The sequence below is a fragment of the Octopus sinensis genome, linkage group LG18 (assembly GCF_006345805.1).
Source record: "Octopus sinensis linkage group LG18, ASM634580v1, whole genome shotgun sequence".
Classification (NCBI taxonomy): domain Eukaryota; kingdom Metazoa; phylum Mollusca; class Cephalopoda; order Octopoda; family Octopodidae; genus Octopus; species Octopus sinensis.
The window spans coordinates 715,001-730,000 of record NC_043014.1 but is presented as its reverse complement, the minus strand read 5'-3'; the positions used below and the strand labels follow the sequence as shown (position 1 = coordinate 730,000).

The window sequence follows — 15,000 nt, the reverse complement described above, 5'->3', positions numbered from 1 at the left end:
ATAGATTTTAATAACGATGTCTCAAGTATAAACCATAAACCTGCCATTTCAAGACTTTCTACTCAGCAATTATATTCACATTTTAGGGTCCAAGTAAGTGTATAATAGGGCACAACTGTCTGCAGGACCCTTGAGTTAGCAAATAAATTACATGTGGATGTAGTTTCCTACACTAACATGACCTCTACATGTGGCTCCTTCTAACATTCGTCAGGACCCAACTCTACAATAAACCTCACTGGATTAGCCTCGTTCATATCTCTCCTACGAACTCCAAGAAGGAAAGCGGAATGGCCAGGAACATTTCAGTAAGTAGACTTAGCTGACCGCCCAAACGTTGATCGGAGACAGAATAATGAGCTACATCAATATTCTGAGTCCCTGACAGCAGTAAATGGCGTATTCCACCCGTAGTTCTTCGAGGGGTGGACAACCTACGATGCTGTGTGGCAGGCCATTGCTAATGCAGACAAAATCTCTTTACTGCAAATGCACTGGTCACACTGTTTGGGGAAGTCCTTTATTGTGACCAAAGGGGAGATTTTCTTATAGTTTCCAGCTACCAAATTTTTCCCTAAGGCATCAGTCAGCTGCACAGGAGACTGAACCCCAAACCATTTGGTTAAGAAACTAGATTCTTTACCACCCAGTCGTGCCTGTACGCACCCCCTCTCTCTCTGCATGTACGGCTGTGTGTGTCTACGTAGTTTTACATAGACATTAGTTAACTCGTTTCTAGTTTTTTAAAGAACATTCTCAGCGAGTGAATGATTCAGTTAAACGAATTAAGGCATGGCCTGTGAGCTAGAAACACACAGCTTATATATCTATAGGCAAACGGACAGAGATAGAGAAGTAATATAAACAGAATATACCCATAAAGTAGGTATTTTCTTTTCACTTTTTGCAATCAGTAGAGTCAGTAAGTAGATGTCGAGTGCAGCTAACATGTGGAGTGTGGTTTATAACTCGAGTGTGAGTCGAGTCTGTATGAATATAGAGAGCGAAGTTAACTGTGCGACGACGAATAGTTGTCGGATACTTAAGCTGAGTGTTTGTTAATTCTAAAGAAATATAACTGATTTCGCTGAAATATTCTTATTCTTAGCTCCATCCTGATTAGACTTGGCATCGGTAATGTTTAACTTCGTTTAGTGGCAATTATCCATCATATTTTTAGTAATGGAAGCAACTGGCTTTGCCCGAATTTCGTCTCCACCCAGTTCAGTCTTAGACAAGTTACTGAGTAGTCTCCCTTACATCTTAACCGAACCCCTTACTTCATTAGGGCTGCTGTTTAACCCCAGGTCGACATTCCACCTGCAGACCTGGAATCAAATGCTTTCCTTGCACGTATATAATATTTTATAATCGAGTCTAGTGTCAGACATAATCTCTTTAAATCCTTTTCTTACTGTATTTCTATCAAATCTTCTCTGTCGCTGTTTCGGTTTTCTTAAGGATGAAGGTTTTAGTAAAGAACAGGAATTAACTGGAAACTTTTGATTTTCAAACAAAGTTTGTATCATTAAACTTAGTGGGGTTGGCACCAACAGATTTAAGGCAGAGGAGGGTGGTTTAAAGGGAGATTTGGCTGCTATTTTTAACAAATGGTGCGGGAGTGGCTGTGTGGTAAGTAGCTTGCTTACCAACCATATGGTTCCGGGTTCAGTCCCACTGCATGGCACCTTGGGCAAGTGTCTTCTACTATAGTCTCGGGCCAATTAAAGCCTTGTGAGTGGATTTGATAGAAGGAAACTGAAAGAAGCCTGTTGTATATCAAACCAAATCAAAATAGATGAACATCAATGGAATTTGTATCTTTGTGGTACCAGTGCCGGTGGCACATAAGAAAACCATCCGAACGTGGCCGTAGCCAGTACCGCATCGACTGGCCTCCGTGCTGTGGGCACGTAACAAACACCATCCGATCGTGGCCGTTCGCCAGCCTCGTCTGACACCTGTGTCGGTGGCACATAAAAAACACCATCCGAGCGTGGCCGTTCGCCAGCCTCGTCTGGCACCTGTGTCGGTGGCACATAAAAAAAACACCATCCGAGCGTGGCCGTTTGCCAGCCTCGTCTGGCACCTGTGTCGGTGGCACATAAAATCACCCACTACACTCTCGGAGTGGTTGGCGTTAGGAAGGGCATCCAGCTGTAGAAACACTGCCAGATCTGACTGGCCTGGTGCAGCCTTCGGGCTCCCCAGACCCCAGTTGAACCGTCCAACCCATGCTAGCATGGAAAGCGGACGTTAAACGATGATGATGATGATGATGTGTGTGTGTCTGTGTCCCCCCCCCCATCACTTGACATGCGATGCTGGTGTGTTTACAACCCCATAACTTAGCGGTTTGGCAAAAAGAGACCGATAGAATAAGTACTGGGCTTACAAAGAATAAGTCCTGGGGTCGATTTGCTCAACTAAAAGGTGTTGCTCTAGCATGGCCACAGTCAAATGACTGAAACAAGTAAAAGATATAAAAAAACCACTTAGGGTCTTGGTGTAAAAGATTTTTCTATATTTCTAAGTGAATTTATAAAAATGGCGTGCAGTTAGGATTGGTCCATTTACTAACTTGGTTCTAACTTAAAATACAGTCAGTGCTTGTTGAAACCCAGCCAAACATGAAGTTCTGTGAAACAATCTTTGCAATAAACACTAAAACAAGATTTCTCTCACAGAATTCAAAGCTAAATGGAATTGGTTACCAAGTGATGTGGATGAGTCAAAAGTCAGCAAACACTTTCAAAATAAATTTTATAATTAGTGAGAGAACAATTATTATTATTTTTTTTTTTTGCTTATTTGCAAACACACAATTATGGTGAACAAAATTGAATAAAAAATTCCTTAAAAACTAACAATTTAGGTAGCTTTTGGTCTCTGATTTTGTGGAAAAGGGAAAAAAATGGTGGACAGTGCCAAGTTATAGAGTTAATGATGATAACGAGTCTGGTGTTGGTAATGTTTTGCTATGCAATAGTCACAGGCATGGTCTTGTGGTAAGATGTTTGCGTCCCAACCACATGGTTCCAGGTTCATTCCCACTGCATGGCACCTTGAGCAAGTATCTTCTACTATAGCCTCGGGCAGACCAAAGTCTTGTGAGTGGATTTGGTAGATGGAAACTGGAAGAAGCCCACAGAGGCAATGACAAGAGACCAAGACCTTTGGAGATATGCTATGATTGAGAAGATCCGGCAAGTAAAGTGAGATCACAGCCATAGCCTATACCAGTGTTGTAAAACCAGCCCATTTAAAAGTACCCTCGAATCATCGGGTGGTACGCTGCACTTGAGAAAACCTTCTGAGTCAAGTAAAATCAAAATCAAAATGGAAACACTTTGCATCATACTTTGTTGTTTTTCTTTATGTTTATCACTGGAAAACCAAAATAAGACGTTGCCACAGCATCAGATGAAGATTTACAACATTTTAAATTTCATCAAACATAGTAAGGCATTTGTTCTCCACCACCACCACCACTTCTTTTAAAATCCACATTGGGGCCCATCCTGACACAGCAGTCCTAACAGGTTGATTGGTTGACTGAATGTGGCATACAGGATGTATACAAGTGTGTTTGTGGATGTATGTACAAACATGTATACATACGTACACATGCACATACATATATACACAAATATATGCATACATGCATGTGTGTGTGTGTGTGTATGTATTGAAACAGGAGATTGGAAAAAATATTTATTATCTATTCACCATTACACATGTTGCATTTGGTAATAGGAATAACAAAACTGTACATGTTGGATAAACATGTAAGACATCTTTAGAAATTCTTCAGATGGAAAATCAAATAATAATAATAATAATAATAATAATAATAATAATATAGTATAATGTTTGTGTGTGTATATATATATATACGTATATATGTTGCCAGGGCCACAGATTGGCTCCCGTGTCGGTGACACATGAAAAGCACTATTTGAACATGATTGTTGCCAGCATCGCCTTACTGGCACATGTGCTGGTGGCACGTGAAAGACAACATTCGAGTGTGGTCATTGCCAGTGCCACCGGACTGGCTCCCGTGCAGATAGCACATAAAAGCACCTTTTGAGCGTAGTCATTGCCAGAACCGCCCGACAGGCCCTCGTGCCGGTGGCACATAAAAGCACCCACTACACTCTCAGAGTGGTTGGCGTTAGGAAGAGCATCCAGCTGTAGAAACTTTGCCAGACCAGATTGAACCTGATGCAGCCTCTGGCTCACCAGTCTTCAGTCAAACCGTCCAACCCATGCCAGCATGAAAAGCAGACGTTAAATGACGATGATATATATATATATATATATATATATATATATATATATATATATATTCTTTTATGTGTTTCAGCCAGGTGGCTGTGGTCATGCTGGAGCACCACAGATGTGCTGAAGTTCACTACAACTGTTTCAGACATGTCTTTTATTGATGGACAAATCCATTACATTATGTAAAAACCCCGTTTTCTTCAGATGAATTGGAATTAAAATAAAATTTAATATTTAGGATTTTTCAGAGTATAGAATGAATGTGTGTGTAACGGGATTAACTAAACAAAATACAAACAGTTGTGTGTGTGTTTGAATTGGGATGAAAAGGGATTAACAATAAAATATATTGAAAGGGATTAACTTGACACACGTGTTCTTCTCCATCATCTAATACAATAAAAAAAAACCACATACATTTTATAGGTTCTCAGATCAAATCATTTATAACATTTTTTGTACAGAAGAGAGAAGAAAATAGGAAAACGAAGAGAATCCTGAGAGTGAAAGTTCATTGATTCCTCATAGACGGCACACACACACACACACACACACACACGCATACACACACATACATATACACACACACACACAGACACACGCACACACACATAGACACGCACACACACCACATGTGCGCGCGTCAATAACCTTGAGAAAAACCTGGCCCAATGTCTTCTCTTGAATTTATTACTTGACAGTTTGAGATAATGTAAGAAATACAATCCACACGTGGAACGAATATAGTTTAGAGTCTTTATCTTCCCGTCAACATTTTCTGACAAATCTCACAAGTGTTTTTCCTTTATATAAACATTAAAACTTGATTGTGGCTCCCTAGGAAATGCTTCTCAGTCAGTCGCAACGTCTGAGACGATGTCTGTTTAGCGAAGCAACTGTTTTAAAAGGTTTCCCATTGACGACAACCTGTTAATTTAGTTCGCATTCATCACCAACCGCCGCATATTTCAGAGGTAAATACTTCTGACAAGAGAACTTTTCATAGTCAGTAGTCGAGTTTCTGGGCGGCCAGCCAGGCCAGCCAGCCTGCCAGCCTGTCTATTTTACTGACAGACTCAGGAATGTGGTGTAAATAAACTTCTAGATTTGCTTTACCTCTTTTCTTTTTTACGCAACTAATTACGACCGACCGCCGGATTCGAACCGCGGAACACCGCGTCGTAAAAGAGAGAAAGGGAGGAAACATTTGGATCTGAAGATAGAAGAAAAAAAAAAAAAAACCCGGCACCTTACTGAGTGGGTCACCTCCTGGGGTTTATTTTACCTAAATCTATCGAATTTGTATGTAATTAGTCGCTATTTTAAGAAGCAAGTAGTTTGCTGTTAATAACACACTACCCTCCTCATAGACGATGGCTTTTATTTCAGTTTCGTGTTTAACCTGTTGATGCATCTGAAAGAGAGAGAGAGAGAAATAAATGTTTGGCGAGTTTTATTAGTTGATGATTGCCATTGCCTCACCCATCTGTTGAAAGTTGGAGCAGAAGGGAAAGATTTAAGTGTTCAGACGATGCGAAGAACAAAATGACTGACGCAAGGAGAATTTTATTTTCTCTTTCTTGTTAAAACGAAAGGCAGAAAAATGTCGAGAAATAATTACGACAAAACACTTCTAACTATTGTAATAGGTTGGGATTTTTTTCCATAACTTTTTAAACAAATGTCATAACTTTTCTTTCTTTGTCTGTCTTCGTTTTAATCTATCTACAAACATACAGCGACCACCTGTTTGTAAGGATATCTCACAGGTAGCGGAATATATAACAGCTGCAGGGATATACCACAGGTAGAGGAAGAATAATACAACATACACCCCAGCGACAGAAATATAGAAGAGGTAGAGGAATGTACAACAGGTAGAAGGATATATTACAGGTGCAGACGTCTATCACAGGTAGAAGAAGAATATATGACACAGCGACAGACATACACGGATGACAAGTTTATATTTTTAAAAAAATTACAAACAGTGAAAGAAAGTCAAGTTTTCTCTCCACCGAAAGAAAAGCAAAACTCTGGACAGACCTAAAAAAACAAAAAGATAGCTTCACGGTTTAAAAAGCAACATCGCCGTCGAGGAGCGATTTATTTGCGCAGAGAAAGCGGTCGGTCGGACGGACGGACGGTCGGACGGTGGGTGGGTCGATTGAATCCATCGACGGCCGCCGCCGCTGCTGCTTCATTTCGTTGTCCCGAGACAAGATGAGCGGAATTTCTGTGTAGCTCTTGGCAAACGATGTAAACCGTTTAGTGAATCGGGGCCCGGGAAAAGCAAAGTTCCAGTAAAACAGTGTCCCCACATTGTCCAGTATGGTCATCCTATACACACCGAGAAGAATTATTTAACAGACACACACACACACACACACTGTCGATCTTTCGAACAGAAAGGATTATTTATTTAATATTTATAGACATATTTCTATCATGGGATCTATTTTCCACGGATTTTTACGTTTGGTGGAGTTTACCTTCTTGGTCTACATGTTGATGTGGTCCTTCGACCCTGTACAAGGTAAGAAAAGATCCGGAGAACGACAGACGAGTTCGTTGTTTGGGGAGGATCAGGTTTTGCAGAGAAATTCATTTTCCTCAGCAACCATAAGTAGACATGTATGTATAGAAATTGTATGTGTGTATATTATGTACGTAAGAAAGAGATTGATGTTTAGCCCCAGGTCAGCCTTTATCAGGCAGTCCAAATCAGAACCTTTCCAACCATGCCATTCCCTCTTTTTTTTCTCTCATCCATTATTATATTTAACACTTCAAAATCTACAACATCCAATATATTCTTTACTTCGAAAACATTGGAGCAGTTGTTTTCAGATGGTGCCCCACAAAGAGGTACCAAGGTGTACCAGCACGGGGGGTGGGGTCGAGGTTTACTGTAAAGGGTACCTATGTGTGTGGTGTTAGGGTATCTGAATGTAAGTGGGGTATCTAGGCCTTCTGTAAAGAGTGTCGAGATGTTGCTGCAAGAGATATCTGGGTGTGCTTTAAGCGGGATCAAGGTGTTGCTGTAACAAGGGATAGCTGGCTCTGTTGTAAGGGACATAGAAGTGTTACTCTAAGGGATGAGGTACCTATGTCTGTTTTAACCCTTTCGGCCTCGTTGGTACAAATAGTACAAGTCAAAAACTTTACAACCTACGTGATGCAGTATAGTACCGCTCCGGTTTTTCTAGTATGTAGCGCCAGACGTATGATCGGAGGGTATGACACTTTAATGACAGCTCAAAAGGCTCGCATGTGGACAGACCCCCTGTCATTACCGATTTGAAAAAAAAACAAGGGTTAAAGGGCACCTGTGTGTGTGGGGGTTCTAAGAGATTTGAGGTGTTGCTGTCAGGAATACCTATGTGTATAGTTACAAGAGGTTCATGGTTGCGAGGAAGAAACTACTTTAAGATATCAACACACATGAAATACCCGCGAATATCTTATCAAACACGTTGTCGTTTTACTTCAGTTCAAATATAAAACAAACAATAGTTTCTCTATTCCATGATTTTATAAGAATTTTTTGATCTTTAAAATATTTGAGCCATGTTTGATTATATATATATACCGGAGTAAACACATAAATGTGAAACAAGGTGGAAAAAAGAGTACTCAAATACCAGCAGTAGAGTAATATGCTTTATTTAAAAGCAGCAAAAAATTCAACAAAACCTGTTACTCTGAGTTTCCCGTTGCCGAACTGTCCGACGAACGGGAACGTGAAACTCAGAGTAACAGGTTTTGTTGAATTTTCTGCTGCTTTTAAATAAAGTATATATATATAGTGATAAAGTTTGTCTTGTTTTATTTTTTGTGTGAAATGTAACAGAAATATTTTAGTTTGGTCTAAAATATTTGGCGGAATCGTTAGCGTGCTGGGCAAGATCGTCATTTCGCGGTATTTCGTCCCTCTTTAGGTTCTAAGTTCAAATTACGCTGAAGTCGACTTTGCCTTTCATCCTTTCGGGGTCCATAAAGAGAGTATCAGTTGAGCACTTGGGGTCGATGTAATCGACTTACCCTGCCCCGACCCCAAGGTGCTGGTCTTGTGCCAAAATTTGAAACCGATATTTTAGTTTGGGCTTTTGTATAAAGACAACCACTGGACTGGGATGGGGTGGATTTGAGGGAGATTTGGCTGCTTTTTATAACAGGTCGAGCGATTGCGTAGTAGAGTCTTTTGTTGTGTGTATGAAATAATTCTGATTAGGAAGAATTCGGTGTATTTATCAATAAAAGAGAAAACGTGGGTGTAAAGAATACATTAGTTTAATTATGGAAGAACAAAAACCATTTGTATACCATTTCTGTAAAACAGCAAAAAATGATAATGAAGGAATCAAAAACAGAAATAATTAAATAAATAATAATAAATATGCAATTAGTAAATGAATGTAATTATACAAGTGATGTGTGTCAGTATGTATGCGAGCCCACCATGTTTTTCTTTTTCTTTTTTCATATTAAATTCTGATATAATAATCGTAATTTAGACCCACTGAAAGGGGTTCGTAGAAAGTTTCATCAAAAATTCCCCGTTTTTCTGGAAGTTATAAGGAAACAAAGCAAAGTTTTGTGAATTTTCCGAAACTCTTCTCGCCACTCCTCGGGAAAATTTGCTTTCACAACAAATCCTGATCTAACCAAAATTTACACGATCTGAAGCGAATTTGTAGAACATTTTATATGAAAATATCCATTTTTCTGGAAGTCAGGAAAGAAACAAAATCAATGGGGCGTGGGGGGGGGGTCTGGTGAGTTGATAAATAGTTTAACACCCGGCCACCAAAACAAAAGAAAAAAAAGTGTAATAGGTGGGGGGGATGTGTGTAGTAAACAAATCTGAAAACCAAAATTTGCGCAAACAAACCGGGGGTGGGGGTGGTGTAGAAGGACTTTCGGAAAATTCCCACGATCCGATTTTTTCCCTCATGACTTTCAGGAAAATGAACATCTTTTAATGAAATTTTATACAAATACATTTCAAGCGACACAGATTGTGATTATAAAGAAACACACAGACAGGGTGCGATGGGTAATTTGTCACCATTTTATATTTTTAATTTCGTGCATGCACATTATTTTTGATTTTGTCGACTACACAGTTGAGTAGGGTCAGTTGGGCACTGTCTTTGAGTAAAACAGCACCATGACGCAATTCACTCTGCTAGAGATTTATAGTGTTTGGGTGTCCATCTGAGGACATGTACTGAGAGTGATAAAAATCAAACATCCAGCCAACATAATGGTGTTTGGAGCGATCACTAATGATAGCAACATTGTGCCTCCATTCATCTTCCCACATGGCCTCAGGCTCAACATGGAGGCCTACATCAAGTGCCCGGAGGATGTAGTGTTATTCTGGATTAAGAGGGTGGCAGCTGGAAAACCCTGTGTCTGATAACAGGACTCTGACCATGCTACACATGTAGGAGAACACAGTCATGGCTGTCAGAGAATTCCTGCAATCACATCACCACTAATATCTGGCCACTTAACTCCCCAGACTGCAACTCCCTTGATTATTATTTGTGGGGCGCAGTTGAGCAAGAGACCAACAAAACCAAAGATGAACTGAAGGCAAGGATTATGGCAGCATTGACCAACTTACACAAGGAGATCGTCCAGAAGAGTTACAGGAGATTTTGATGTCGTTTGGAGGCCGTGCTTGAAGCCAATGGCGATTTTATTGAATGAATTTAATCTTTAGTCAAAATGAGATGTCAGTGTTATTTTCATATTTGTGTAATTTAGATGACAGTTTATTCCCCACACCCTCTACATACACACTCCATTCCTCAGCAGCAGGGAAAAGACAATTTGCTGATGCCTCATAATCCTCTGCTCTCCCATGTGTCGTTTGTTCGCTTCAATTTCTGGGTCCCTTTCTGTAAATTCCTAGCTATCAAACACTATTTTTCCTCCACAAGGTTCAGTAATTTTTGTTCAGTATCTCAATGGTGTGAAAAGCAAGGATTTGTTTATTTTATTGTCAGAATATGAAAGGCAAAGATCGTTTCTGTTTATAATCATTGCTATAAAACAAGTTTAGATTACACATCTCTATTTATGCGTACCCACTGGTTTATTCATCTACACAGCACAACATATACTTTCTCAACTCATTCAAACATGATTTTACACTATATATATATATATATATATATATAATAATAATAATAATAATAATATTAGGGAATAAATCCAAACTTACAGGGAAAAATTAGATTTAGGATTAAATCCAATTTATACTATAAAATTGGATTTAATCCTAAATCTAAATATAAAATTATATATATATGTATGTTGTGTGTGTGAATATCAGCTGGAAATAAGGTAAGACAACTGCTGTTCTGGTGACACTTACTGAGGTAGAAACGTAGGTACACAAATGTCCTTTTGTTTTCAAACAATCAGAGACTGTCTTTCACCTCAATGTCATATCTGTTCTGGAGAAGTCTTCAGTCTCAAAACTATCCACCTGTCTCATTTGGAATCAGAAGCATTTACCTCCAACTGATTGTCCTACTCTTGCAATAAATTAAGAATTCTTATTGTACGGCATTTGATATACCTTTATTTAACTTCTTTGTTCAAATACCTGACACTGGTCACTCTTATTTCTCTTAGTTTATATTTGTTGAATTCTTTAGTATTTGGATGTCAAGTTTAAAACATCAGCATCATCCTTCATTGTAGGGTGGGCAATAGGTGTTAATCATGTTTTGAACACTGTGACAATGGAATTATTTACTTACATAGCCCCCCCCTCCACACACACACACATTCAACTCATGCCAGCATGATAGATGATACACACTCACACACACATACAAGAGCACTCACACACACTCCTGACACTAATACTCTATGATTTGAAAAGTAGAAATCTTTCTGCTTATATTACACTACTAGCAGTATCGCCCGGCGTTGCTCAGGTTTGTAAGGGAAATAACTATAAAGCATTTTTAGAGAGTTACAGCCAAAAAATAGCAAAAAAATGGAAAAAAAATGATGGTAAATTTTTTTTTGAGAGTTAAAAAAGGTGGAGTTGCGTCCCCTAGACGGTCTGTGGTTTGGGTTTCTGATTCTCGACCCCATCTCGAATTTATCGATTTTTTTCAGAACTGGGGGAACTTTTCAAAATTTTCGCTGCGTTAGTTTTGAATTATGACATTGGGCTATGTGTGTGTCAAGTTTCATCAGAATCGGTTGAAAGCCGTGGTCAGGGTGAGGGTACGAGAAAACAGACACACAGAAACACGCACAGACAAACTGCCGTTTATATAGAGAGAGATATTTAACATATATTTTTTTTTAAATGATAAAATAAGTCAAGGGAAATAACTCAAGTTGGCCAATGGTATGAAGAAGAGGGTGACATACTGGGCTGATGGGTGCAACACTCTTAATTGATTGACATTTTCCTGCTTGTTTGGAGCAAGAAAAAGAAAAACAAAGCAATTTAATATAATTTGGACTTCCACTTACAACCGAGGGTGTTAATATATATTGGTGGCGGCGGCGGTGGTGGTGGTGTTGGCGGCGGCGGTGGGGGTGGTTGGGGGGGGGGGGTGAAAGGCAACAAGGAAATCATGTGTCGAATACTAAACCATTATTATTTAATTGGACAATGAATTGTGTGTGTGACACGATTGGCTCCAACCAGCTTCGTCTGGCAAGAGATGTCTGGTTATCAGTTTGTGCATGTAGGACATGGAGTAAGTCAGCGTTTGATAGTCTCAAAGAACTGAAGAAGAATTGTAACCAAGTTCCTTGGAAATCATTGTTAAATACTAAAATTATGCAAAACAAATTTCAAAATGGAAAAGCAACGCTAATGATAGCGTTATCTTTGTCAGGCAACAATTATTTGAAGAAGCTTTGTAATAATGGTTAGTTCTTGCTGCTTCTAAATATACTTCATCAACTGATAACATTTCTATGGAATTTAATGGCCATTTATGACTCACAGAAGTCTCATTCCATAACAACCTCCCAACACATTCTTGTTTTGTCAAAGACGATCCCTGTTTGAGACACCAGGGCCCACCTCTCCTCATCACTCACATTTAATCTTACTTTCGCCAGTCGTGTCTTTTACCAACACAGCCACTCATTTCGCAAACTGTGGCACTTTCCTTTATTACAATGACTCACGAAACACAGTGAGATAAACTTTACTTGATTTTTGTCATCTCTTCTGCCACACATGTGCGTGTGTGTGAGTGTGTGTGTGCGTGTGCATGTCTGACTGTTGCAGCAAGTTTCTTCCTTTCAGAGTCATCAGGCTTCCCACTGTTTCCCAGCTAATATTTCTTGTGTGTCTCTGAAATATTTCTTCCCAATTCAGTTGGGTTCCATTTCACGACAAAGAAAACTGGGTGCAAAAAGGAAGCAAAGAGAAATAAGTGAGAGCAGCCACAGAATTATCCTCCATCGTTCCAACAACAAGTTTGGCCACCATTTTAGACTCAACATCTCCATCATTCATGGACACGATTATGAAATAAGAAAATAAGAAAAATAAAGAAAAAGGCACACTACCCAGTTGTTAACTGTCAGGACACTGCATCCTTCAAAACTTCCATGCTGAAATTCCCCCAAAACTGCTCCTGACATCCCTGTTGCCCCGTTTCCCCTTTCACTCATTTAACCCTTTAGAATCCAGACTTACTCTCCCATATGTAATTCTTATTTATTCACAATTTTTTTGAATTAATCATGCATCGTTTCATAGCTTTGATATTTCAATGATGTGATGGTTTATAATTCGAATGACATTGTAGGGTAGGTGTGAGAGGCTGGATCTGGCCTGTTTGACCTTAAAGCAAGTCTGAAACGGCCAGTTTGTCTTTTATTGTGTGCTGCCCATAGACTTCTGGCTGCCACTGCTCTCTTTCTTTAACTTGACTTCTATCTTTGTTCCCTGTCCCTTATTTTAACTTATTCTGAGTCAGAGAGCACCTCAGCCCCGTTTATAACAAACACAATATTCTTTTCCTTTACTGGCACTTGTGCCAGTGGCATGTGAAAAAACATTCGAGTGAGGTCGTTGCCAGTACCACCAGACTGGCCCTTGTGCCAGTGGAACGGAAAAGCACCCACTACCCTCTCGGAGTGGTTGGCATTAGGAAGGGCATCCAGCTGTAGAAACTCTGCCAGATCAAGATTCGAACCTGGTGCAGCCTTCTGGCTTGCTTGTCCTCAGTCAAATTGTCCAACCCATGCTAGAATGGAAAGCGGACATTAAACGATGATGATTATTATTATTATTATTATTACTGTGTGTGTGTTAGCCCTGTGATTCTCTCCTCCCTAAGATTCCCAGAGCTGTATTAACATTGTGTTATGATATGTTAAAGTGCTCAGCTCAAACCATAAAGATCTAAGTTCAATTCCAGAGTCAAGCACTGCCTTGGGTCCTTGAGCAAGGCACTTCATTATTTCATGTTGCTACTGTCTATTCAGCTGCAAATAACAATCAATCAAAGACTGAGACCACTCTCTCTCTCTCTCTCTCTCTCTCTCTCTCTCTCTCTCTCTCTCTCTCTCTCTCTCTCTCTCTCTCTCTCTCTCTTCCCTTCCTGTTGTCCCATCTCGGATGTGCCTCTGGGTCACAAAGTAGGAGATCTCAACCCCACAACTACATAGACCCTTAAAACAATTAGTAGAAGCATCATACAGGATATAAAACCAAAACACATTTGTAGGTGGGAGGCCAGACTGGCTTGCCTTGTTTGTTTTTAGCCATAAAGAAAGAGTCTTGTCACCTGACATTATTAATAAATATATTTGTCATTCTGTTTTTTAAAATGCCCCCCCCCCCCCCGCAACACTCTTGTTTTGAAGTGGAATAACAATGGGAAAAGAGAGAAAACAAAATTGAAGTTGAATATCTTTATTTTATTTGTCTGTGTATTGTGAAATATGAAAGAGAGAGAGAGAGAGAGAGAGAGAGAGCTGAAAGATAGACTAGATTCTGCTGGTATGTTGTGAAAGCAGTTACACACACACACACACACACATTTGGAGAGAATGAATGAGGGAGAGAGAGGAGTAAATGAGAGTGTAATTATGAGAGTGATTATACAAACACGTAATTCTAGTTAAATTATTTTAAAGTAATAAATGTTTCTTTTTTGAAATTATTCTCCATTTCTTTGTTTTATATAAAAACCAAGAAATTTGATAAAAGCTGGATTATAATCGTTGTATATACAATCACATACCCTCATATTACCCGAGGGTGGCAAAAATAGACTTCAAAGTTATCTGTTGTCATACGACAGGTCACACTCTAGTTATATAATATTGTTATTATTAATATTATTATTATTATTATTGTTATTGTTGTTGTTCAAACTAGGATGGCTACCATACCTATGTGTCTACTTTTGCCAAAGTCACCACTGACTTCCATGATTCTATTGTGTGAGTGAGTGCAAATGCCTCTTGAAAGAGTAATGGAAGTGAGCTAGAATGTTAAAACTTAGTGCACATGCACAGCAGAGGGTTAGGGTCAAGTTTTGCCAAGCGGCTTCACTCTGTGTGTTTTAGCTTCGTTACTATGACAACAGTCCAGATATTTATTGATCAGACTTCATAAATATATATATATATTTATGTGAGGTGTAGTCAAAATGTATCCAACCTTTGGCCCAAAAAACAAGTAATATTAAAATACTA

The 15,000-nt window shown here is 39.3% G+C and overlaps 1 protein-coding gene across 1 annotated transcript in view; it reads left to right on the top strand.

The window, feature by feature from the left end:
• Window positions 1-15,000, top strand: part of LOC115221306 — a 68,322-nt gene that overhangs the window by 3,845 nt on the left and 49,477 nt on the right. The window contains exon 2 of the mRNA XM_029791466.2: window positions 6,532-6,823. Coding sequence (XP_029647326.1) covers window positions 6,736-6,823 — 88 coding nt within the window. The 5' untranslated portion in view covers window positions 6,532-6,735. The remainder of the gene's footprint in view (window positions 1-6,531; window positions 6,824-15,000) is intronic.